The following is a 27,973-nucleotide window of genomic DNA, read 5'->3' as shown; positions in this document are numbered from 1 at the left end:
GGTTACTCTCTATAGAATCATCAAGCAATTGTGCTTTCTCATATATTCACTGTCACTTTATACTCAGTACCTATCTATACAGCTTTGCCTCTTATTCTCTTACCTGAATAGATAGAGCTGTTCAAGAACCCGTTTCAAACATGAGAAAATAAATCAACAGAGAAATTAAACTAAGCAATAAAACTAGATCATAAAGGGTATTTTGTCAATTGTAGAGATACATACAATGTGTAGAAACAGAATTGAGCAGGGATATTTGATAGGGCTGCTCCAGAAAGATCTGACCTTGGGCCTTTCGGGTTGAATTTTCCTCATCAGAATTTGATATGTTCTGGTAATAGTAGAAAACCTGAGAAAGTAAAGAGCAGATCGGGCTGGGGAGCAAAAGGAATCTTCACAAGGGTGTGCACAGGTCCCTTAGTGTGCACGGGTCCCTTACCTTGTGGGTAAGATGAGCAGAAAGCTGGCTGGGAGAAAAGGAGATGAAGTTCTCATACTCACCTTGCTAGGCTCACCTCGGGACCAAATATCAGGACACAAAGACCTGTCTCCACTTCAAATCACCTTGCTCTGTAAAAGATCTACTGGTTATTTTGAAATGCCGTAAGCAATGAGAGGCATGCGTGTCAGATCGCCATTGTTGACTGTGGAGGCCTTAAGTATGACTTGGTAGAGAATAGTTAGGTCTAGATTGTTCTTAATACCAAGAGTCAGAGTACCGTGTACTGGAGGGAGGGACAGTACATGTACACATGTGTAAGAAGATGGCTAGGGCTGAGGAGCTGACACAAATGACCTGAAGAGGGTGGGAAGAGGAATGTCTATATGTAGGAGGGAGGGTGTACCTTGATATAGGTTCTCCAAGACCATTAGGATAGACACTATAATAAGAGAGAGACATTATAAATACTTGGTGATACCATATGAACAATGAACTAGATACCAGATTTCCACCCATTATGTAAATTAAGCCATTTTTACACTATGCAAGTAAAACCAATGTCTCCTCCTCTGTTTGCAGGGTGGCCTCCTAGAGTGCTGTGGGATATGGACTTGAAAGGGTAGATCTCATTGTTTTTTGTTGGCTTCAATTTCATCCCCTTCTTAGCCACTAAAGATAATTAAAATTTGTTAGTTTAAGAAATTATTATTATTATTATTATTATTCATGTATGTTCATGTGTGAGTGCCTGCCCTTGTGCATGTGTGAAGGGATATGTCTGGATGTCAGAGGACAGTTTTGGGTTGGTTTTCTCCTTCTACCTTTACATGGGTCTGGGAATGGAACTTGGGTTATCAGCCTTGTTCACTGCCTGCCTTTGCCTACTGAGCTATCTTATGAGCCCAAATTTAATCTTTTCATTAGACATTGAAAGTGATCCTTGAACTGATTATAGCTTGAGAAGCTGAGACAGACTGGGAAGTGTCCCTGGTAATCATAGCTTCCCTCTCTCCCCCTTCCTCTTTCCCCTCTTCTTTCTCCCCTCTCCTCTCCCCTCCTCCTCTCCCCTCACCCCTCTCCTCTCTCCCCCCTCCTCTCCTTTTTCCTCCTCTCCCCTCTCTCTCTTTCTCTTCCCTCTTCTCTCTCCTCTCCCATCCCCTCTCTCTCCTAGATTTTTAACTATTACTTTGATTTTTTTTTTTGTAGATTTGCTCACCTGCCGTAGCTTAGTTCAGCCCCTGAAAAAGTCTACACGGGAGCTGGAGGGCTGGGTAAGCAATAGTTTCAGCTCCCAGGACCAACATGGCAGCTCACCACTGTCTGTAACTCCAGCCTAGAGCCTCCAATGGCCTCGCCTGGCCTCCAAGAACACATGCAGTACAACACACAGTGCGTTGACATACATGCAGGCAAAATACCCATACATATTTTTTTTTAAAAAATTTTTTTCGAAAGGAGAGAAGGAAAACTCTGGGCTGGAGTATGGCTGGCTTTCCTCTTTGAGGAAGCTTAGCTCTGAAGAAACCATCAGGGCTTCGGAAGGCTCGCCCCTGAAGAGCTCAGGTATCAGCTTTTGGTATGCCGGAGCACCCTACTGGCTGCCAGAGCGGCCTGCTGGCTGGTATCACACTCATTCCCCCTGCAGAGAAGAGACACACGCCCTCATCCTAGGCACTGGCTGTGCTCTTGACTTTAGGAATAAATCTGATTTGAGGCTTCATTATTAATTCAGAAGAAGAAGAAAGCTACAGTCAAGCACATTAATATGACTAATATTAATATTAGAGTTTAGACTATGCTCTGGGGAAGCTGAAAGCATATTTAAGTGAAGTCGAGTCAGGAAAAAATAATTTTAATAAAGGTACAGGCTTCGTCACAATTTACACAGACAACCTGTTAGGCACTGGCACTTTCCTTAGCTCGGTCTAAGTCCTTAATGTTGTAAACTTTTTTTATTTAAAATGGAGAGAGTCTTCAAAGTTAATAGCTAACAGATTTTTAGATCTCACATATGGATATGAAGTACCCTCTACTGTGGAAAAACTGCAGTAGACGAAATGCAAAGTTTTCACAATGGATTCAAATACTGAATGTTCACCTAATTTATTATTAAGAAAATCTTGCCACAGGGACCTAACTGGATGGATTGTAAGGTTTACATGGGTGAGGAGTGACAGCTTATATTTAAATATGTACCTGATTCGAACATACATCTCTATTCCCGACTTTAAAGTATATGAACGAGTGAATGAATGGATGTGTTCATTCTACTCTCTTATTCAGGTAATTGGACTGAAATAGAATCCCTCTATCCACCGCTCTTAAGATGCAGTGTGTTGTTTTAACTGGGCTTTCTTTTGGAGACTATTAAAAATAATACCATGTGTTTACCTTCCTTTACGTGTATAAGAGGCACTGAATGCAACAGAAATTGTGCTGCCTGTCTTCTCTTAACACGCCATGTATGTATGTATGTATGTATGTTTGTATGTACGTACGTATGTATGTATGTGTGTAGGTATGTATGTACATTGTGTCTGCATATCCTCCTAGCATGTTATGTGTGTACAGTGTTGTACACATATCCTCAACATGTTATATAAGTATGTACAGTGTTGTATACATATCTTCCTAACATGTTGGAGACTTGAGAAGCAGGAATTGTCTCTTATAAAAAATATCAGCAAGTGATGAGTTCTGATTGCTGGCTTCGTAGGCCAGTTCAATATTTAATCACTTAACCTGCAGAAGGTCCACCATCAAAGTTGTAACTAGCACATTCCTTGGGTTCCTCTTAGAAGTTCATTCACTCATTTAACAAAGTCATAAAAAGTGAATGGATGAGTCAGGTACCGCTTCTGTGTCAGAATAATCACAGGCCACAGAATTGGCATGGGTTCCTTGGAAGAACTTTTTTGCTGAGGAGAGTGTATTAGTTACATTCTGCTGCTGTAATTAAACGATAGTGTAACCTACTTAAGGAACAGTTGTTTTGTCTTGTCCTGTTCTGCCATAAGCTTCAGGGGGTTGGACGTCCGTAATGGTACAGAAGGCACGGCAGCCAGATGCTGAGAGAGAACATCTCAACCACACACAGGAAGCAGGGAGCAGGAGTAGGATGTGGGACAGGCTGTGTATAAATCCTTAAGACCCACTCCAGTGACTACTCTCTTATCACAGTGCCACATCCTAAAAGTCCCATTACTGCCATCGACAAGGCTACCAGCAAAGGACAACCTGTTCAGATGCATGACCCTGTGGAAGACCTGTCTCACTCAAATCGCGACAGGGATAGAAAGCATATACCTGAAACCGAAATACTCCTAATAATTCTAAATTCATGACCCATGAACGGAATTGTCTGACGCGATTCCAAGTGACTTCTCTAAATGAAGCTAACTCCGATAGGATTTCAGATAATTCCTATCTGAAGTGATGTTTGAGATAAGACTTCAATGAGGAAAATAGAGAGAGCCTGACATATCAGTTGCCTGAAAAGCTTACCAAAGAGAAGGAACAGTGGACAAGGACCCTGATACAGAATCAAATGGGTTCCAAGAAACAGTGGAGCTCATTGGCGCTTGTAAGCCATGGCAAAGAACGTGTGTGCTGCTCTACATGTAAAAGAGAAGCAGTGGGGGCTGGGGATTTAGCTCAGTGGTAGAGTGCTTACCTAGGAAGCACAAGGCCCTGGGTTCGGTCCCCAGCTCCGAAAAAAAGAACCAAAAAAAAAAAAAAAAAAGAGAAGCAGTGCAGTACAGAATTATGATTTTCTTCTGGCTTTTAAGGATTACGCTGGATGATCCAGAGAATGGATGACAGTGTCAGCTTGTGTTAAGAAGGTCCGTGTTACTAGGAAAGAAGTTGTGATTTTTTTTTTCCGGAGCTGGGGACCGAACCCAGGGCCTTGCGCTTCCTAGGCAAGCGCTCTACCACTGAGCTAAATCCCCAACCCCGAAGTTGTGATTTTTAAATGCCAGGCATGTTGGTAGCTAGGACTGCATCAACCGCAGTGGAACTGAGATGAGTCTATAGGGATTGTTCAGAGATTAGATTTGCAATATGAAGAATAGGAAAATTAAGGTAGGCAGAATTTTGATCTTTGCAATTAAACGGATGACTTTTCTATTTAATTTGGTTGTTTAATATTGTAGAGAAATTGTCTTTGCTATTCATGAGGAATCTCCCTACTGTTTGCACAAGATGAAAATTGAAAATGTAGGATTTGAAGGCCTAAGTACATAGCTCAGTGGTAGAATGTTCACTTACATGCACAAGGTCCTGGGTCTAACTATGAAGAGTGAGGAATGGAGGGAGTGTACAGTGATCGCAGAGGGGAAGTCAAGGTGGCAGAAGCCTGCAGAGGCCGCCCCCATCCTGTGCACAGTCCAGAGGCAGAGACTAACACTTTGCTCACTTCATCTTCTCCATTTTTCTTTCACAAGTCAGAATCCTATGCCCAGAAAGTCTCCTTGCCCACAATTTTTCTCCTAGATAATTCAAGATTCTGTCACAATGGTAGCCAACACTGGCCGTCACAGAAAGAATAGGCAGGACTGGGGTTGATACAGTGGGACAATCATTCTTTATAAGAAAATAGAATTGTGTTTTCAAAGTTCAAAAAAGTTAATTAGGAATTAATATTCCAAAGATGTACCTAGATTATTTTTCAGAAACTACAGATTTAAGACCCTATAGACTGTGTGTGTGTGTTTGTGTGTGTGTGTGTATGTGTGTGTGTGTGTGCAGGCTCACATGTACCACAGCACATGTGAGGGAACCTTGAGGCAAAGGTGTGTCTTGTATATGCTGCTTGTTACAAGCATACCAAAGTTTAAGGTCAGTTCTTCTATCTCTGCCTCCCAACTTGCCATCGCCCTGGTAATCATTACAGACGGTGTGCCATTACATCTGCCTTTCTTGAAACTGAACTCTGGCTGTCAGGTTTGCACAACAAATGCTTTTACCTCATGACCCATATCCTCACGGCCCTGATTTATTATTATAATAAACTCTTTCCATAATCAAAAATAATGCTTACATATTAAATATGTTTTATTCAAATATAATAACTCTACTTAAGTTCTACTATAAAGTATATTGAATACATCTAGAAATTGTGGTGGGAGTGCCTTCAGCAGCAGTTATAATCCAGTACGGTGCTCAGGAGTAACAGATATACTAGGTGAGAATGTGGTGTTCATAAATTGCTTCTGGAACACTTGTCCTCTTGTCTCAAGTTTACCACCTGAAATCTGTTTTGACTGATGTGCTTTACAATAAAAAGGAAAAATAGTATTATCAAGAAGTAAGCTTTAGCTTAGAAATAATAAGACATGACTATTCTATATTATTATCTCTTGTACAGAGTGATTTAATGCTAATTTTAGAACTCCTGACCTGTCAGTGCCCTCTTATTCTGACTAGACGGCCAGTGTTTATTGATGATTTTGGTTTCCTTTGCTAATGCACATTATTGGTCGTGTGGGAACTGATAGCAATTCCCTGGAGCTTTTTCACATGCCACATTTATTACATAAAACATGCCGCAATTATTAATTCGAATGTTGTATATTTTCATGGTGAGCTTCATTTTGACCACATTAATATAATCACAGTGGTCCGTGCTAGCACTCACTTTTTCCAAGTAATTAAAGAACAATCCGGAGACTTGCATTACCACAAAACCCAAGGAGCCATTTGTATATTAGAGAGAATTTTAACATGCAGTGTTTCATTCAAATGTCAGCAGCCAAAGTCTAAATTCAGTCAATTGTAGGAAAGTTGCCTTAAGTGACAAATGAGACAGAAATAACTTTACAACTGGCATAGACACTTACAACAGAGCAGAGATGGCAAAATTCAGGGAGGTAAGATTTCTCTTCCCACAATTTAAAGCTGTCAATCAAACCAGAACAGTTAACAAGATCTCATATTGCATCAAATAGACTAAGCTTTTCATAATTGATATCCTAATCCCAATTTTATTCTAATCCCATTGACCATTATGGGTATTATGGTAGGAAAATTACTTTGGATTTTTCAAGTATGTTCAGTGTTATTATCAAAATCTGGAGAAGTAGAAGGAGGAAAGGTCAAAGTCCTAGACTTTGCTGACAGAAACAAAACCTGGAACGATGCCGGGATTTGAAGCAGAAGGAAGGTTGAGCCTTGGGATTCAGGTAGCCTTTGGAGACTCAAAAAGCCAGGAAATTGGTTCTGCATATTAGTCTTACTAGATTTATTGAGGAATTCACCATTTCAGAAAAAAAGGTAATGTTTATGTTCCTTTTAAAGTTATAATTTGTTACTAAACTGTAACTAATTAATAAGAAATGGGTTTAGTTTATTTGTTTCTTCGGTTGGTTGGTTGGTTGGTTGGTTGGTTGTTTGGTTGGTTGGCTGGCTGGTTGGTTGGTTGTTTGGTTGGTTGGCTGGCTGGTTGGTTGGTTGTTTGGTTGGTTGGCTGGCTGGTTGGTTAGTTGTTTGGTTGGTTGGTTGGTTGATTGTTTGGTTAGTTGGTTGGTTGTTTGGTTGGCTGGCTGGTTGGTTGGTTGTTTGGTTGGTTGGCTGGCTGGTTGGTTAGTTGTTTGGTTGGATGGTTGGTTGGTTGGGTGGTTGGGTGGTTGGGTGGTTGGTTGGTTGGTTGGTTGATTGTTTGGTTAGTTGGTTGGTTGTTTGGTTGGCTGGCTGGTTGGTTGGTTGGTTGGTTGGTTGGTTGGCTGGCTGGTTGGTTAGTTGTTTGGTTGGTTGGTTGGATGGTTGGGTGGTTGGGTGGTTGGTTGGTTGGTTGATTGTTTGGTTAGTTGGTTGGTTGTTTGGTTGGTTGGCTAGATGGTTGGTTAGTTGGTTGGTTGGGTGGGTGGTTGGTTGGTTGGTTGGATGGTTGGTTGGGTGGGTGGGTGGTTAGGTGGTTGGTTGGTTGGTTGGTTGTTTGGTTAGTTGGTTGGTTGTTTGGTTGGTTGGCTGGCTGGTTGTTTGGTTGTTTGGTTGGTTAGTAGGTTGGTTGGTTGGTTAGTAGGTTGGCTGGTTGGTTAGTTGGCTGGTTGGTTGGTTAGTTGGCTGGTTGGTTGGTTGACTTTTCATGACAGGGTCTCACTGGGTAGACCTGACTGTCTTGGAACTCACTATGTAGACCATGCTGGATTCAAACTCACAGAGATCCTCTGTCTCTGCCTCCCAAGTGCTGGGATGAGACGCGTGTGCCACTATGGCCATCAAAGAAAGATTTTTCACACCTAGAAGCAGAATCCTCCGATAACATATCTGTGAACATGAAAGTCACTTTGGACTTGGAAAGTGAACACAGCTTTTAAGAATTTGGGGGTCAGCAAGGCAAAAACAACTGCCTTCAGCAAGTTGTCAGCAGAGCTGAATACTGGTATCTCTGCACCAATGATCAGAGTAAGATGAATAACTTGTTATCGGGAAATGAAGGGAATGGGATACCTGTTTCAGAGTAGAAATCCAACTGAATTGTGTCATACAGTTATATAGAGAGCAAAATTTATAAAGCTCCAACTTGAATATAAGGCAAGGAGGCCTCCAAGAAATATCAAAGATATACTCTTGTCAAATAGACATACACTCACACACAAAGAATTGTGTGTGTTAGTACATGTATGTGCAATATACACATACCTGTGCATACAAAGGCATGTGTAATATAAATTATTTAAAATTTTTACTTTTAATTGTGTGTATGTTTCTGTCTCTGTGTGTGTGTGTGAATATGTGCCCATCTACGTGTTTGTGTCTGCATGTGTCTGTGTATCTCTGTGTGTGAATGTGTGTCTATCTGTATGTATGTCTCCGTGTGTGCATGTGTGTTTGCACATGAGTACATGTCTCTGCCAAGTCCAGAAGGTGGTGTCAGATGCCTAGGAGCTGGACTTGCTGGCCACTTGATTTGAGGTCTGGTATGAGCTTAACCTCTGAGCCATCTTTACAACCTTTAAGGACTTAATTTTTATGTTACATATGTGACCATTTACGTATTTCTGTACATGTGTACCATGTGTATGCTTGGTGCTCACTGAAGGCAGAGGAGAGCATTGGGTCCACTGGAACTCTGGGTCCAGATGACTGTGAGCTTGGGACCAACCCAAGGTCGTCTACAAGGGTAGCCAGTACCCTCAACCATTGGACCATCTTTTGAGCTTGTAAGTTCCTGATTCTGTTATCCACACAGTTACCCTATAGATGCCTGAATTTATTCCTTTGTTTGAAAAAGGCAAACGCTAAGTTAGAGAAGAACTCAAGTGTTTTATTCATAGGAATTAAAAACAGGTCTTTAGAGTGAATCCCTGCTTTAAAGGGATTATCTACTTCATATTGCAATATTATAGCGACGCTCTCTCTGCCACGCTTTCTATATTTATCCTATTGTAGGGAGAAGAAATTAAAATCCCATTTGGTGTCATCAAGACACATTCACAGAGTATTACAAAGTACTGGTTTATGATTACCACTCTATTATAGACAAACAAAATATTCTTTATCCACTATCGGTTTAGCGTCTGAAATTATGGATTCTATTCAGGTTTTAATGAAATGTGGATTACTTTGAAGATTATCTCTGATTTAATAAATGACATTAGAGTAGAAAGTTAATTGAATCTTTCTTGAATGAGCAGTGACCACTATGAGTGCGGGTTTGGAGCAAAAGATAGTAAATGATGTATTTTGAATTTGTCTTAGGGGTTTAAAATTACATCAGAACAGAAAATGACTTTGGCATGCTAAGTTTTAGTTTCCTTCACACAAATAATGTGACCTCTCTTACACTTGCAAAACTCAGCAGGAAATTATAATTTAAAATATATGTTTTTTGAGCTTCATAGTATGCTGTAGGGAAGGACGCCATATACTGGAACACACGTAATATTTAGTGTGCTTCAGTTTTAAAGAAAGAGAAAATATTTTCCCAGGATCCAAGTAGTTGTAGGTTTGTTACCTCTTCTTTTAGACCCTTCAGTTGTCTGAGTTTCACCTTTTAGAATGTTGTTTATACTCTTCACATTTCCTATTCTATATATTCAAAGCTCTTGAACTATTTCCGCCTACCCATGATCTATAAAAAGTCTCCATTCGTATCTCCCATTGCTTAGGGAAATATCGACATGCTCATGATACAATGATCCTGGTAGCATGTATACAGCCCTGGGCGTGGCAGAAGTTTACAGTGCGAGTACCTCTGACCCCTTGGGGAAAGTATCAATTACCCTTGTAGGAATACTTAGTCTGTAGAAGTTTGCTGCGAGGTGTGCCTGCCCCCACTGTGCTTGACTCAAACCCCGTGTTTGTCTTGCTGGGACAGCTGCTGTGTGCACCTGACTTTGCATCTGTGCCCTAAACCCCCCCCCCCCAGCCTACCTTTGCTTGGGGTAGCCACCCAAGTCTTGCTTTTCTGCCACAAGAAACCCCACTTGGGCCTTGCTTTCCCTTTCCACACTGACAACCGCTCTTTGCGTTCTGAACACTGTAGAAGCAGACACTATATATTATGCAATTTTCATTCTTCCGACAAGTCTAGTCACAGGGAGAAATGGTTTGAAATAGCTGTGGTTTCATATTGGACTATCTGTGCAGAAGAGATTGTAGGAAACGAGAAATGCAATAGAAAGGTAAAGGGAGTAAAAAATCGTATGAAGCCTGCAGGATGTGACGTCATCTCATTAATTTGGACTTTCTCTGAGTGACGTTCTTACAAGTAATATCAAATTCTTGAAACATAGAACTAGTTAATCAACCTCATCAGTCACAGATATTCTTATCTAGAATAAATACAGACAGGTTCTAGCTTTGTAAAGACAAGTCACTAATTTACTGTTATAAATAAAAAATTGCATGCATATATATACATATATATATACACATCCTTGATACATTTTACCATTTTAATAATACCTTTCAAAGATTTGGCTACTTTTATTGTTCTTAATGTTGTTGCAGCAGCTGCTGCTGTTGTATGTGCTTGATATGCATGCGTGTGTATGGACACACATGTTATGTATATACAGATAAGAAGGACAACTTTATGTAGTCACTTCTCTTCTACCTTTGTTTGGGTCCCGAAGATCAAATTCCGATATTAGTTGGTATTGCTAGTGCCTTTTCCTCCTCCGCCAAGTAGAACTACCTATATTTCTATATCAATCTTTAGATATGAAAATATTCTAACATTTCCTTCATTCTAAAATGATGGTTTAAAGCTCACAGCTTTCTGAAGCTGTGTCTTGGGTATATTTTGACATTCAAAACTGTAGATGAACTTTTGTTTGATATATGTAAATTCCTTCCTGTGTTGGTGGCCTTTTATGTTGCTCAAATTTCTAATAGTTCCAGAAATTCAGAAGCCATTGGCTGAACTCCACAGGAGAAGGAATTCCTGGAATCAGTACTACGTAATCATATTATATGTGTCTATTTTAAAATAGTTGTACTATTTTATCCTCTAAAAAGGAACTTAGGAAATTTATATTTCATACCATATGTTAAATGCTTATTTTTCTATACCCTTATCCTTACTGATTGGCCCTGTCTATACCCTTATCCCTACTGATTGGCACTATCTGATAGGCAGATGTTGCTCACATTTTGTGATGTTTTGTTGTTAAATGACTTGGATAATGATATTATTCATTGTTATCCAAATCGGTCCCATAAAGAACAAAGATGAGAACATGCTTAACTATCCCATTGCTATCGTGTGTTTTGTTTCAAGCGGATGATGAAAAGATTCAGCAAACATGCAAAGCTTTTTATTGATGGATGAACCTCGGGGAATCTTAAAGATGCTTCATTTTGCTTCAGGATGCCTTTAAGTGTATTATAGCCCTGTCATTTCCTGAGCCACAATAGATTCTAAATTGTCTTCTTTCGTAATATATGTTCATCAACCTTTGTTTCTGATACCAGAATTCAGCATACATTCTCATAAAGTGGGGCTACATCTCACCAAGTTGCAAAATTTCTACGTTGTTTTTAAAAAAAAAGAAAATAAAAGGTGTCAAAAAAAAAGAAGAATGAAGAACACTTACATAGATGCATAAATGCTGTTGGGACACATCATTTAAGCCAGTTGACAGAAGCAACTGTGGGGAGTATTTTTAAATGATCTGTGAGGAGAACTGCATTTTAACACATCTGACTTAAAGTCAGTCTTCAAAGAATTCACACATAATTCTTTGAGGAGTGACAGCCAGAGAGCTGTCACATGAGTCCTAAAGGAATGCAGAGTGTGCATCGGTGTTTTCAATTTCCTGGAAAATAAAGACCTGCATCCCTTAGAAGGAACAAACAGGTTGAAAACAGAAGTCAGGGAAGTATGGCCGTCACTGCCTGGCTTCTGTTTACCAGATGTTTTGATAGGAATCTGTTCAATCTAATGATGTCCTTGGCTTACCATTCGGGGAAATGTCTAAGCTCTAGGACCCATTTGCTGTTAAAGAGCCCATGGCTTGGGGAATCAAGGTTAAGACATGACAGAAAAATTTTCACAACCCCAAAATGTAGTTTTGCCCTCAATGATCATTTCAAAAACCCTATGAAAAACAGTGTTGTATTTCACCGTGACATACTGAACAGGAAATGAACTGCAGAGAGAAATGAAAGGAAAATTTTAATGGTTCAGATCTGGATTATCTGTTGGTTTTCTTGTTGTTTCAGAGCTTGCAAACATTAGACCAGACCTGGCACCTCCCTAACTTGTTGCCATGGCAGCATACTCTTTTGTCACTCAACAGTGCTAACTTAATTTTGGCTGATGACCTGCCGTTATTGCTTATCAGATGCAGACGTCGTGACTAAGTCTGCAGTACTGTCTTCATGGCAGTAGGCTTACTTCCTCAGCGTATCAGTCTCCAATAAATAATGGCCTCAATTGATTTCTAAACATCGCTTTGATATAGGCATTCTTAAGCCACGGAGGACACGTGTCTTAAGAGGCTCAGAAGTCGGGTGAGCATCTGAGGACTGGCTTGTTTATCTCCATTCCAGAGAGCAGTTGTTCCTCATAAAAGGGGGTGTGAAAGTGGCCGAAATGAATGTCTCTGCAGCTCCTGGCAGGATAGAAGAGTAAGAGACAGCAGCTTCAGAGCTTCCCGGGCTATGCAGATTAGTTCAGTTGCATTAACAGGCAACCTAAATGACTTAGTGCTTATGTCTTTTCTCTCCCAACGAGAATCCACCAGTGATAGAGACCTAAGTCTGGAGATCGAATGAGCAGTCCCGTTTAGAGAGACCTGGAAGAAAAAAAATCTAATCAATCCACAATAAAAAAGGGAAGGGTATGAGGTGCCAATACAGAAAAGAAGATACACCTCCCAGCACAAGTATAATAATAAATTACTAAAAAGACAGCCAAATAAGGTTGTTAGCCCCTTAACAGAACAGAGTGATTGGCTGTCTGACCTCCTTTGTAATTTTTTAATCTATTTTTGACTCTTATTCATTCAGTTCTATGTTTATATCAATTCTCTTTTCTCTAATTTTGTGATATTAAGTGTAGCTGTTCTCAGGACCAGAAACATGACTATGATGTGTATTGTCGCCTTCAGACACTCACATGCTTGGTACTGTCCCAGACCCTGTCTGTCTTGCCATTGTCCTTGAGTGGGGGTTATCGTCTCATTTGTGCATGGCTAGTGATTATGATTTAACTAGTATTTGGTTATGATTAGGCCTATAAAAATTGCTGTTCTCTGTCTGTACTGCTCTGCTGTTGGTAACTACTATCCAAGTTTGGCCATCCGTAAGAGTAAGTATCATCTAAAGTCCTCATTCAGAGTCTGGGGAGACAGCCAAGTCAGTCAGTGTGTGCTGTGCAGATATACACGAGGACCTGATCAAACTCACAGAGAGGTGTGGTGGCGGGCTCCCGTAACCCTGAGAGTGAGGAGGCAGAAACAGGAAAAACCCTGGGGTTTCCGGGCCTACACCAATGAGAAACTCTGACCTTTTTCCCCAAAAAAGATGGACAGGGCCTGAGAGCACACACAGTTGTGTATCATCTGTCCAACAGACTCTCACACACAAACAGACACATGAACACATCCACACCATATATATATATATATATATATATATATATATATATATCTGAAAGCACAGAGAGGAATTCATTAATGTTTCAATAAAGAGCCAGCTAATACAGATTGCCTTAGTGGCTGTGTGCTTTGAATGTCTGACTCAGTGGAAGATAACTCCTAAGTTTTGTGCCCCCTGCAGGACCACTTTCAAACTGTGTCTGTTCTACTTTATCAAGCTTATGGGGTTCCTGCCCACCACACACACTGCTACAAAACACCTGCTGTGACCTTAGGTACCTGCACATTGTAGTTCCCACTTTGATTTAAAGATTTCACTCAGTTAGTCCGTGAGTATGTATTAAGATCATCTACTTCGTATAATCCGATCACAGTCATCAAACCCTGCACCCACACCCGAGACCACCTAATCTGTTTAATTGAAATTAAAAATGAAACAAAAGCTGCCGTTTAGGAATTATATGACTTCAGTGGTTTTCTGTTTCCCCTTCTGATAGCCATTTAGTCGTCTTAATGGAAAGGCCAATTCCATGAAACTTGAACAGTTTTAAATTTGCTTTAAAGGACTCTGGTTACTTAATATAGTTCACTGGATGGATGGATGGATGGATGGATGGATGGATGGATGGATGGATGGATGGATGGATGGATACAACGTGTTTGTTAAATCTGCAACTGTGCATCAGTGGAGATTTGACTGATCCTTTTACTCTCTTACGAAAGGGAAACTTAATAAACATTTCCATGATAGAAGTTTCGCCGAGCAGATCTGGGTTATCAGTTGAGTGCAGAGCATTGCTCTTTAATCACTTCTGAGATCACGAGGGGGGCGTAACCCCCATGCTGCTTGGATCTCTTTCCCTCTAATAAAGTGGATTTTCACACTATAATCTCTATAACCAGGTGTATAGACTTGTCTGTGATTTTTTTTTTTTTAGTGTGCCAGCCCTTTAAACAACCTAATCATTTAATTCTGAGGGCGATCAACATGGACACTGATGAGGTACCTTTCCTCGCAAGCTCGTTGATGTTCAGGGAGGGAGTCCTTCATGTAAGGGAGTATTTCCCTTTCTGGGAACATGGGTATCATCTAAGGCTTCTGCGTACTCCTGAGCAGTCTCTGGACCTTGGTCAGACACAGTGTTGTGTTAGCCAGATGTCCATGTGATAAGTCTGACCTGCGACAGTCGCCACCACCTTCCCTGGTTTTATGCGACAGTATGGTCAGGTGCATTGAACCGCAGCCACTATGCAGATGAAAGGCTAATACCCTCACCTCCAAGTGGGGTTCCCAAGTCAGTAGAACTTTTCCACTTTGCTTCCTGGGGATATGGGCAGCTGGCAATGCAGTAGAAACACTTCAGATACGTTCTTTTCCTGGCCAGTTCTCTGTGTTTTACCCCTTCTACCTCACAGCATCTTCAGAGTATCTTCATGTAATTGCTTTCTGCCCCAGACGCGCTCACCGCATCAACTGATGCTGGGCTGGACCCGTGTGTCCAAATTGAGTTTTGAAAAATTTTCATCCTCTAAAGTTCCAATAAATACTGTCCTAAAGCATCTTGGTCTGCACAGGGCTGGTACTCCCCAGTACCTGGATGTACACGAGTGACAAATGTTACTGTAAGGGAGGTTGGGGAGGCCCTCTGAGTTGGATACAGGACACACCCAGATACCAAATTCTCAGCACAAACAAGATTTGCTGCCTTGGAGGGACATTCAGGGAGGGAGGGAGAGGCTGCAAAGTCAGACAGCAAACAGCAGCAGCAGCAGCACCACCACCACCACCACCAGCAGCAGCAGCAATAACGTCATCAGTAAGCAGGCAGCAAGTGTATCTTACAGGAGTGAAATTTTAAGTAGAAGAATTTTTAGCGATGGTAAATTTGTAATCCCTGACTGGACATATTAGCCAAATGCTGATTTTTGATGTTTGGATCTTGGTGTTTAATCTCAGCAATGATTCAGGGAATGGACCGTGGGGAATCGCTTTAGGAATATCATCTGATTTTTTACCAATGGGAAGAAGGGTAAAAGATGTCTGTACAATGTTTGCCATGCTCAGACCTGCTAGATCCCTATAGCTACTGACCCTTTTCTTCATGGGATTGAATTAAAATATTAAAAATGTAGAACCTACCAAACCTTAAAGGGCCTTTAACTCTTGGGACCAGGAATCTCAGAATCGCCCTGGTTTTTTGTTTGTTTGTTTGTTTGGTTGGTTTGGTTTTTTTTTGGTTTTTGCCTACTAATTGAATTAATTTTATTTGGTATTTCTTTAACTTCCAATATCTTCTTAAAATGGAAAGACCATCAAGTCCGTTATAAGTAACGAGACAAGTATTCAGTGGAACATCTCTGGGACTGTCCCTCAATCCCCAGGAAACACGGCTGATGAATCTGTTGGTGCGGTAGCCCTTTCAAACCTGAGGGCGAGCACATCTACTGATCTGAATTTCTTGAGCAGCTACATTTGTGGGAAACAGCCTCATCTCTCACATAGAACAGAAGCCAAGAGGAGGAAAACCACAAGGGACTGAAAAACAGCACAGAAAACCTCAAGCAACAGGAGGGTGGGGTAGAGCGAAGTGCAGCAGGCGGTGGCTGGAAGGGAAGGGTGAGAATTAGGAGTCTACCCCGAGCAAGGAGAAGCTCTGGGAAGCTCAGAGTCCGCACTGTCTTCTGTAGAAGCTAGAGATTGGTAACAGACCTTGCTGTGAGAGCAGGTAACGAAGCAGGGACTTTGTGCTGTTCAGGTAATGTCTGTTTTCCACAGGAAGGCTTGCTGTGGGAACTGTTTTTACCCTGGCCAGGAAAGGCTACCACACTGCAGCTTAGTAGCTTTTCCCACCTGGACAGCACTCAGGGAAGGTACATTAAAATAGGGTGTCTGAGTTGCAAGGAGGCTGTGTTACTGGACCCAGGACAGGGTATTGGACCTTTCCCATATACTTCCTGTAGGGGAGGGGAATTGTAGACTATGTGTCTTTGACAAGTTCCAGAGCTACAGGTGGGAAGGAAGTCAGAATTATGGGCAAGACCAAGCAGTATGGGTTAGACAAACGTTTGGGGGTGGGTAGTTTATTAGGAGACAGAGGCATAATTAATTCAGAAGCATGGAATTGACATTTTCATGGCTCACCATTTGCTCCCCACCCCAACAGCAGAACCAGAATGTCATCCTGGCCATTCCTACCCATAATTCACCTGCTTTTTCTGAGGCTTTAGGTCCGTTCCATCTGACATCCTCCCTTCCTATGGACCCTGGTACTGCCTCTATAGCATGTATGTGACACTTGGGTAGTATATGCACTTCTCCAAGCCAGGTGTAAAGTTCTACCGAGTAACAGTCAGAAAAAATACACGTGTGTGTGTGTGTGTGTGTGTGTGTGTATTAGGATGAGATCCGATGATCTTGGATCTTCCAAGCCACTGTGGCCTTTGCCAAATGACTTACCCATGTTGCATAAACTGTAACTATAGCTGAATGAGTAAAGTATTTGAATTCCAAACTGGAATGATTTCAGTTTCCACTACTGCTCCCTCTCTATCATTTCATATATTGAGTGTCAAGCATGCACTTCTTATCTCCGTTATTAATGCCAACTGTTTGATGCCTATGATGTACGCTTGTAATCCCAGTGTTTGGGAGAGTAAGGCGGGTTGATCAAAAGTTGAATGTTGTACTAGCTTCCAAATTAGACTTTATCTCAATTTTTTTTCCTGCTAAATTTCCCTTATTTGGAAATATGCAGCAATTCTTCCAAACTTATTATTTTATTCTGTCCTTTCCCTATCATTTCATTTCATTTGCTTCTTTGAATCTAGTTGGTCTAAGAACTATTTGTGGGAAGAGAAAAACAAATGTTATGGGACTGACACACAGCATTCAGACACCCCTAATAACTTCCATGTAAAAGGTTAGGTATGAGACCGGCATATTTTTGAGAATTCTTTTTGTGGAAGCTCCCTTAAGTTTATAACAGGCAAACCTGATGGGGCCTCGCTTTTCAAGGGAAACCCCCAACTGCTACCTGACGAACCTCACTCGTTCTGTGAAATCCATGATGCCCTCTCCTTTCTGAGTGAGTCACACACAAGGCCTTGATGAGATAAACTCATCCAAGGAAGCTGTCTCAAGGATAGGCGGGGAACTGAGAAACTTCAGCATCTCTGATTACACAGTCACTTAATGGGAAAATCAGACTTCAAGCATGTGCTCCAGTTGATTCCATTTATTCTGACCATTTGGAGTCATTTCTGGCTGAGCTAGAATTACAGATAAAATGGGGTTTTGTCTTTGCGTGCGTGCGTGCTTGCGCATGCGCGCCTGTGTGCGTTTCCTTACTGGTCTATATTACTCCTAAAGTGCCAATTATTGCTGAAAACTGAAGGCTGATTGTGCCATGACTCTAGTTGCTGTTGATTTTCCAAACAGATCCCTTTAACCTGGTTTGTAACTCTCCCTTTTTCTATAAGTGCTAGCTGCTAGAGGGTGGGAACCCCACAGAGATCTGTCTCTGGGCAGGGACTTGGGTTAACGTGTTTCAGCCTTAGCAGTCCTCTAGCACGGACAGGATGTGGAAGACCAGCCTTCTAACCTCATGACGCAGCAATTCCAGAGCTCCCTCAGAGGTCACGTGGAATCGAGTCTTTAGCCTAGACTATGTCTTTCCTTATCCGCTTGCCCAATCTGTCCTGCTTCCCTCTCTTCCTTTCACCCCGAAAGCTCGCCCTTTATGATTTCTATTACCTGAATCCTTGTCCCAGGCTCTGCTCCAGGGAGCCTAACCGAAGACAGTAGTAGATCCAAGAGCATGGATTCTAACAGGTTTTTTTTTTTTTACCTGTTTCTTCCATCAAATGCTTAAAACGTTTTTTTATAACTTCAAGGATTAGGACTCGTACTTATTTGTAATTAGTCTCTTCCCTGAGGTTTTTCCCACGTTCTGGCTTATTTTATCTTACCACAGGTTTTTATTTCTAAGGGCTACAGGCAGTTATAAGTCAGGTGCTTACTATAACTTATGCTCTTCCCTTTCCCGACCTCCATGATTGCCTTTCAGCGGGGCAATAATAGCATCTTTAAAAATAAAGCACACATCAAGGCTATGTTTGGGTTGGGATTAGAATGGCGTAGCGTCAGAACTGTCAGTAAGGGAGCCACACTGCACTATGGGGTAGAGATACGGACTACCAGCCGTTGTGTCCTCACCCTTCCCTGTGAAAGGAGATACAGCAAGCCCAGAGGAGCTTGGGGAAGTTAATTGAAATAATATATTAGAAGAACTTGGCATTTATGAGGCTTTTGGATGAGTATTCATTCAACAGAAGAGACTGTGGATGAAAATTTAAAAGGTCAGGTTTTTTAGGCACCCAGTTTTCTGAAGACTCTGAACTCTGAATGAGGCTGGTGTGTTATTCCTGTCATGTGAGCACCACACTGTATGACATACATCACTGCCCAGCATGGAGATTTCACTATAGAATTAGGTAATAGAGTGTCCATCCAGATAATACATAGCTATGGACAATCCAGATACATGTCCAGGGGTAGATTGTGCTTTTTAAGGACCTTTTGAAACATAGTTAGACAAGGTTGGGATGGGTAAACACATCCTGGTGACCTAAGAGTTGTAAATGTTTCCCTGTTTGCCAGGGAAACTGTTAGCAGCAAAGCAGATGCTGGCTGTAAATGCCATGGTTTATGGTGAGAGCTGTCAGGAATCACAAACTCCCCTGAACATTCCGATGTGAGGAATTTCGAAAAGGATCTGTTATCCTTCCTGCTAGGTTGCACGGAAATTAGAAGGATCTGTCATCCTTTTTGCTAGGTTGCACTGAAATTATCAGTAGATAATTATGTTACCTCCACAGGTAAAACAGCAGATGACACTTTTTATTTAAATTGGTGAAAGAAATGGGACACTAGCTAGAGTTCTAGGTCAAGGACAGTGTTCCTCTTCTGGACACGTTTTTTCAATAACTTACATAGGTTGAGGTTCGCACCCATAGTGAAAGCACAATTATTTGGGCTATTGCGAAAACAGCTACCACGTCCAGACAGTGTTCCTTTATTGGATGTGAAGGAAAGATCACTTGATGCCCAAACCAGGAAGTGAAAGCAAAGTATAAACTTAGGTAAAAGAAAGCCTGACACATTCTGCAACAGGAATGGATATGGATGATACGAATGAGTGGGGCTGATGAAAGGTTCTACAAGCAGTCAAAGCAATTAGGAACAGTGTCATATGACTACGCCTGCCTAGGTCTATCTGATGTAGAAATTGGTGGTTTGAGGTGGTTTGATATGTATATACACGTGTTCACGTATGTTCATGTGTCTCCCTCATGTGAGAATCCAGAGTTTGACATCAAGCATGTTCCTCAATTACCCTCATCGTTTTATTTTATATGTGTGTGTGTATGTATATATATTATATACTTTATGTGTGGCTAGGGATTTTGTGTACACATATGCAAGTGTGCTGCATGTGTGTGGAGATCAGAGAACAACTTTCAAGAGCCACTTCTCTCCCATATCAATGTGACCAGAGAGGCAGAGAGCCACGCAACATAGCCCCATGTCCAGGACTGCCTGCAGCCACAAGCCGCAGGTAGAGGCTGGGAAATTATGCTTGCAAAGAGTCTTGAGAGTGGGTGACATCTGGTTTTGACCCCTTCGTGCTGCCTTTGGATCCCTCAGTCCCAGAACTGTAATCAGGGTATGTATTATTTCAGCCAGCAGACTTGAAATACCATCCTGCGGCTGCGGGAAGCCGATGTGCACGAAGAAAATTACTTTACGACCTTTTCTCTTAGTGTTTAGTCAGCACCTTATGCAGAGGGAAATAAAAACCAGACTTTTCTAATCTAAAAAACATTGATTTTCATCTTTATTTAAATGTGTTTACTTATTCTTTTTTTCCATAAGGTGGGACAATTTAGAAAAAGATTTATGTGTTGCCTCCTTTGAGGTTCGGCTTAAATAACTGATATAACAAAAGCTGGAGGAAACAATCTATCTCAATCAGAGACTTTGGAATATGATTTCATAGAAACTAATGAAGGAAAGCAAAGGCCAGCCTCTGGGGAGAGTGTCTAATACGAGTGTTGGTCGTCAGCCAAGTTCATACACGCTGAATGCAACCTCAGTTGTGAAAATGTGTCTATCAGATCCATCGGTTGGCAAGCCCGGAGGTCGTTTTCTTAATTACCAATTCTGGGGAAAGACCGATCCTATCCGGGGTGGGTACCCCTGGGTTGGTGGTTGCTCTAACAAAGCAAGCTGAGTAAGCAGGAGTAGCAAGCCAGTAAGCACAGCTCCTTCATGGCCACCAGGTTCCTGGCAAGTTTGAGTCCCTTTCTGTGCTTCCTTCAACAAACTGTGACTCTGGATATGTAAGCCAAATTCCAAAGCCCTTTCCATCCCACATTGCTTTTGGTCATGGAGTTTGATCACAGCAATAGAACTCATGACTGGGATGCCTTGGTACAGTTTACTGCACTTGTGTTAAAGATGCACATTTATTATACTTTAAACAAAGTAGGCTGGTATGACCTCGGCTGGCAATGCCAAATCTGCAGCTCCTGGTTTATCCTCCGTTATCTTTCTGTGGCCACTTCTAATGAATGGATGCAAAGCTCTGCCACGAATGTTACAGTCTAGTGAGAAATACAGGACGCTCTCAGAGACTGTAAAATTCAGTTCTGGTTCTGCACGACAAGGAAAATATTCTCATTAATTTTCATTCTCGATGCTAAGTTTACGCTCATTGTTCGTGTAAACATGGTACCAGCAGCCATCAATCTTTTCCTTTTTCTTGAAAACGTTCCGGTAAACCAGATTTCCTATGAGCCTGATTCGCCGATGCCATAGTAACGTTCTTCTACTACAAACATCATCGCTTACACTGCCAGTGCTTGGGGCCGTGTGCTTATAGTTGATTCGATTACTAAATGCATGGTGAAGCAGCAGGACAACGTGTGTCCATCCCGATGTTTGACGGGCTCATACAAGGAATTGCGTTTCATGTGCTCGTTCAGGCTATAGACCCAAAGGATAAGCTCTGCTATGACTAAGAATATTTAAGTGGCTTTGAACTACAGGCATAGGTTAGAAGCCTATTTAGAGGATAAAGGAAATATAGAAAGTAAAGCTGAATTTTCCGATGGTACTAGAAATGTCCTCCATTTGAGTTGAAAATAATAAGAGATAAAAGTAATCTTTACTTTTTAAAAAAAAGCATATTAAAGGAAAAGCGGTTGCATGTTTCTTTGTTTTGTCATTTTTTTTAAAAATATGTCCTCACAGAACTTTAGTGGAACTCTACAACTAAAAGTGAGGTGCGGCGAGAGCAGAGTGTGGAAGAGTTAAACAGGAAGGGCAGAAGGGTACAGACACCCCTTCAGGGCAGTGCACACGCAGCAAGAGTCTCGCTCAGAACATCGGCAGTATCCCGGACTGCTTTCTGTTGCTTTAAGTGAAGAGTGCAGCTCAAATAACTTGGCGTGCCAGGTCTCTGTTGATTCCTCGCACTGCTGTAGAAGTCCATTGTCAAAGAACTGATTGTGCTGAGTGTCTCTTGCTAGTTGGTCCTCTGTGGCATCCCAAGGAGTTCAGGGAATAATGTAGTGAGACATCCATATTGGTTACTGGGGTCTCCCTTCCTGTTATAAAGCCACAGACGTATTTATAGGGACGTATCCCCACGGCCCCATGGGACACATCCCCAATGACCTCATAAAATCCCACCTTCAAGTACATCTGATGGAGTTTCTACTGCAGTCATTTTACGTCTCAGTATGCATTAATTTAAGTCTCACTGCGTCGGGACGCTCAGATCTACCAGGTAGAATAAGGTTTACACTTTCATCTGAAGAGCAGGGCTGTTTCCCACATCCATGTGTAGGGCCCAGAAATTCTCAGCTTAGGGCCAACTGACCTTAAACACGAGTTCCATGGATGCAGTCCTGTTCTTAACTATACCAGTAATATGGTCCAGTCCTCAAATGGGTTCCTTTCCTTAGCTGTACAGAACAAAGCCATCCCGTGTTATTACTGTGTTGTGCTGCCCCAAGTTCTCTGAAAATTCACTGGTAAATTTTAGTAGTTTTAAAAATGTAGTTAACATAAGATACACCAAATAATACATTTTTCACCTGATATTGAACTTATACATTTTTTTGGTAGTGATAGGCTTGCTGTGGAAAACCATACTTTTAAAAAAAATTTTTTTAAAGATTTATTTATTTATTATATATAAGTACACTGTAGCTGTCTTCAGATACACCAGAAGAGGGCATCAGATCTCTTTACAGATGGTTGTGAGCCACCATGTGGTTGCTGGGAATTGAACTCATGACCTCTGGGAGAGCAGTCAGTGCTCTTAACCGCTGAGCCATCTCTCCAGCCCTTAAAAATTTTTAAAAACCGTATTTGAGTCCATTCCTGGCAGTATAGTTTGCACATCAAATAGCACTATCATAGAATAATTTAGTATAGTTTTGAACAGAAGGCAAAAGGGAGAAAGATTCAGGCTGCAGAACTCCTCCCAAAATAAATTTTAAGTCATTTTTCTTTCTTTTTTTTTTAAGACTTTTTTTATTTTAATCTGTGATCTGTGTGAGGCCACAGCCAGGCCACTATATACAGACATGAGGGAAGCTTTGTGCCTTAGTCTCTTCCTCCTTGGACAGAGTCTTGATGATCACTTCCTTCTTGACCTGGAGCCTCTCCTCTTGATGCTCCTCCCAGCACTTTATGCTTCCTTGGTCTTAGACTTGCGAGCCTCCGCCTGGTCAGCCAGTAGCTTCTGTGGGCCCGGTCTGCCTTCAGTTTGTGAATGTGCTCCATGAAAGTCCTCTTATTTTTTAATACATTCCGTTTGAACTTAAGGTACAGGCCATGATACATATGGCGGTCAATCTTCTTAGATTCCCAGTATGTCCTGAGAAACCGGTGCAGGATCCTCACCCAGGTCACCTCCTTGGGCATCGGAGCATTGGCAGTGCCCTTCCCCTTCCCTATGCCCATATGGCTGCCCTTCCGTCGGGCCCAGCAATGGACAGTCACAGGCTTCCGATCATCAGCCCATCTTTGATCAGCTTCCTGATCGACTGACAGGAGTTGGTGTTGGTGATTTCGTTTATCTCTTTGGGGTCCAACTGGCCTTCTTTTTACCACAGAGGAGGATACTAGAGGCGAGCCTCTTCTGTACCCTGGGCATACTCAGCAGATGCAGCATCGAAAGGAAAGAGTTTTAGGTAATCTTTCTAAGTAGCAAATAATATCTACTATCTAGTCATGTCTGACTCCTGTTACACTAGTGTTCAAATAATTAAAAGATCAGCTTTCAAAACTCTGCATTTATTTGCTTTTATTAGTTGAGAGTTTCATCCAGTTTTTAATGTATTCACATTTCTCCCTCCAACTCTACCCAGATCTCCCCACCCTCCCTATCTACCGAACTCTGTGTCCTCTTCTAAAAAAATACTTTTTACTTTTTCTTGAAGGTATCCCTAAGCAATAAAATTCATAATAAGCATTTTGCCGCATCCCTTTTCTGTCATCAGACCAAAAGTTCAAACTGTGAATACAGCTGTCCAAAGTCCTATTCTACCAGACAGAGACCGTAGCAATCTGTAACAGTGAAAAAAATGCTAGGAGTGTGTATTTTGGGCGAGTCAATGTATCCTATGGTTTCCCTGCTGTGAGAAGCTGTTTTCTATATTTAGACTTCTATAAAGTTCTCTTCATGGATGCTCCCTCCCGTTTCCAGCTCGGCCTTCACATGGCCCCTCTGAGACTCTTCATCGCTCTGTTTCTTCTTTCAGAAGCCAGCAGATGTCCCCAACAACAAATACGTCCATTTTCCATCTCTCTTTCACATTGCAAAATGAAGCCCTCACACACTGGTCAGGTGTCTCCTGGCTTCCCATCTGTGGTCCAGTCAGAGGATGCTGTGAGAACACACGACAGCCATGCATAGCATATAAGTCTAGGAGAGGCTCAAACTCCAGCAGCGTTTCCCTTCCAGGGAGGCCATGTTGCCGTGAGCCCCATTTCTAACTACCTTGTGATGTAAGGATATCGTCCAAGGTTATTTTCCATTACTGTTATAAAGGACATGGCCAAAAGCAAGTCAGAGAGAAAGGATTATTTTCATCTACCGTGGCCCAATTACAAATCATCACCTGTGGGGAGGGAGGAGTCAGTGAGGAAGCTGAAGCAGAGACCATGAAGGAAGCTCACACGAGCTTACTCCTCATGACTTGCTCAGCTTCTTCTTTGCTACCACCCAAGCCCACCTGCTCAAGGTGGCACCAACCTAGTGGTTTGAGCACTCCCATAGCGAGCATTAATTAAAGCAAGACATTACTTCACAGACTTACCTACAGGCCGTTTCTGTGAGGACGCGTTTTAAATTAAGGTTTTCTCTTCCCAGTTGACTCCTTGTGAGAACCTGACCAAAACAAACAAACAAACAAACAAACAAACACAAAACAAAACCAAATCTAGCCATTCCAAAGGCCTTGAAGAAATAAGAAAATGTTTCCTAATGCACATAGTACAATCTAAAGCTATTGAGCTTAGGATATGACACCTAGCAATGTGATTTCAGGTCTCCCCAGTTCATCACCTGAGTCCCACACATTCCCCTCTTAGTGAATAGACAGGTCCATTGTTGTACAGAACAATCTTGGGCTCAGTTCATACCTCTGAAACCTCAACATTTCATTCATTTTGCTCTCAGGGATTGGACTGAATTCCTCCTCCTGGTGAGCACAGTGGTTAGAACATCTTGAGTTCCTGCCATCGTGACTGCTAGTGTGGAAATCACAAGTGTAACATAAGCTTTGAGGTTAGAGCAAGGAGCCTGCCCGAGTCTCTCACTACTCATATGCCAGTATTTTCAGTAGACAGAGGACACGCTTAAACGCATCGCAAATGTATTGCTACAAGAGAGAGACGTGAAACAAAAGAAAAAGAAATTGAAGGAACTTAAAAAATGCATTCTATTCTTAAGGATCTGAAGGGATTGTTACTTCTTACAAGAGAGAAGCAGAGGCTAGGATTCTTAGCTATAGCTTCAAAAGGAGACCAATAGAACTTTATAATCTTAGACATTTTGCAATAAGTATAAAAAGCTGTTTATGCATCTATTCTCATATTCTGTTGGTTTTTCAGATGGTAGTTCCCTCTTCAACTCTTCTCTGCCTGTTCCTCCTCAATCCCACTGTTGAACTCACTGAAGATCAGAAAAGTTGTTCAGTATTTTTGAAGCAAGAAACAAAATGCGGGGAGAATGGAGCTGAGTTATTTTTATTTTCTCTGAGTTGGAGTATTTGGTTGGTATCCTACATGGCTGAGGTTAGAAAGGGTCTAAATCTGAATCTACTGGGGAGACAGAAAAGGAAGAAGAGGTATGGTGGTTTCAATCAGGAATTTCAACCCCTGGTCAGTCTTCAGTTGGCAATAGATCCCCAGTTGTTTGGGGAGATCTTGGGGAGGTACAGCCATGCTGGACAATACAGAAAGGAGCCTTTGTGGTTTGTAAGCCTCCTGTCATTTGAGTACACTTGCTCTCAATCTGTCCTCTCTCTGCTTCTGTCCAGCTGCTATGCCTCCTACTTAAGAACATGCCTTTCCACCAGATTGGACTATACCGTTTAGAACCATAAGCCCAAATAAACTCTTTGTTCTATAAGTCGACTTGATTGTGGTGTTTTATCATAGCACCTAAGAAGTAACTAAGACAAGAGGCTTCCCATAGGAAACATGCGCTATCTAGTACATCCCAGGGGTGCAGGGATGGTTCAATAATGGATACAGAAAATGTGGTACATCTACACAATGGAATATTACCTGGCTATTAAAAATAATGGCTTCATGAAATTCTTAGGCAAATGGGTGGAACTAGAAAATATCATCCTGAGTGAGGTAACCCAACCACAAAAGAACACACATGGTATGTACTCACTGATAAGTGGATGGAATGCCCAAGATACAATCCATAGACCACATGAAGCTCAAGAAGAAGGAAGACTAAATTGTGGATGCTTCAAACCATCATAGAAAGGGGAACAAAAGTATTCACAGGAGGAAATATGGAGACAAAGTGTGAAGCAGACACTAAAGGAAAGGCCATCCAGAGACTGCCCAACCTGGGGGATCCAGCCCATATATATATATATATACAGTCACCAAACCCAGACAATATTGTGCATGCCAAGAAGTGCATGCTGACAGGAGCCTGATATAGCTGTCTCCTGAGAGACTCTGCCAGAGCATGACAAATACAGAGGTGGATGCTCTCAGCCAACCATTGAACTGAGAATGGGGTCCCCAATGGAGGAGTTAGAGAAAGGACTGAAGGAGCTTAATGAGTTTGCAGCCCCATAAGAGCAACAATACCAACCAACCAGAGCTCCCAGGGACTAAACCACCATCACAGAGTACACAAGGATGGACCTATGGCTCCAGCCGCATATGTAGTAGAAGTTGGCCTTGTTGGGCAACAATTGGAGGAGAGATCCTTGCTCCTGTCAAGGCTGGATGCTCCAGTGAAGGGGAATGTCAGAAGGGGGAGGCGGGAGGTAGTGAATGGGTGGGTAAGGGAGCACCCTTATAGAAGCAGGGGGAGAGGGAATGGGATAGGGACTTTCTGGAGGGGAAACCGGGAAAGGGGATAACATTTAAAATGTAAATTAAAAATATCCAATAAATTACTTACATGCAGGTAAAAAGAAATGTGCGAACATGTAATAGGGTAGGAGGACTGTGGACAACATGTTCTCACAGATAAGAGGCCCAGTGTGTCAGTTTGAATATGCTTGACTCAGGGAGTAGCACTATTCGGAGGTGTGCCACTGTAGGCCGGAAGTCTGTCTTCTGCTAGCAGCCTGCAGATGAAGTGTAGAACTCTGAGCTCCTCCTGCACCGTGCCTGCCTGGATGCTTCCCTGATTTGATGATAATGGACTGAACCTCTAATTCAGTCTCAATTAATATTGTCTACATAAGAGTTGCCTTGGTCATAGTGTCTGTTCACAGCAAAAAAGCCCTAATACACCCAATGAAGTCTGGGAGGAAGAGAATTACACTGAAGCCGGGAGGCAAACAAGAGCTACCATGCACCATGTTGAGCGTATCTTCAGAGAACCTTGGGTGAGATACCCAGTTATTGTGGAGAGTCATAGCTTGTCAAGTTTCGGGGATCCCTTCATCAGCCATGCACATTCTCCCTTCTCCCTAACTTGGGAGTCAGGGAGAGTGGTGGTACTCGTTTAAAGCAGAGTACCCAGTAGCTAGAAGCCTGCTTCCAGGGATGCAAGCACCAGGTGAAAGAAGTCGGTGAGCAGTTGGTTCAAGAGTGGGGAACTGAAAAACAGCTAGACTAAAAGTCTAAAGAGACTAATGGAAATGAAGTCAATATTTGAGGACCTATGACAAGTAAGAAGATAAGAGTTTGTGTGACACA

The 27,973-nt window shown here is 41.9% G+C and overlaps 1 protein-coding gene across 24 annotated transcripts in view; it reads left to right on the top strand.

The window, feature by feature from the left end:
• The window catches only part of Ptprk (protein tyrosine phosphatase, receptor type, K), a 499,334-nt gene that overhangs the window by 417,390 nt on the left and 53,971 nt on the right, over positions 1-27,973 (top strand). Inside the window, exon 14 of one of the 24 annotated variants that reach the window (XM_087567162.1) lies at positions 25,682-26,206. Coding sequence (XP_087423288.1) covers positions 25,682-25,737 — 56 coding nt within the window. The 3' untranslated portion in view covers positions 25,738-26,206. 24 annotated transcript variants of the gene reach the window in all.

The sequence above is a fragment of the Rattus norvegicus genome, chromosome 1 (genome assembly GCF_021556685.1).
Source record: "Rattus norvegicus strain SHRSP/BbbUtx chromosome 1, alternate assembly SHRSP_T2T, whole genome shotgun sequence".
NCBI classification, from domain to species: Eukaryota; Metazoa; Chordata; class Mammalia; order Rodentia; family Muridae; genus Rattus; species Rattus norvegicus.
This window is presented reverse-complemented; position numbering and strand designations above follow the sequence as displayed.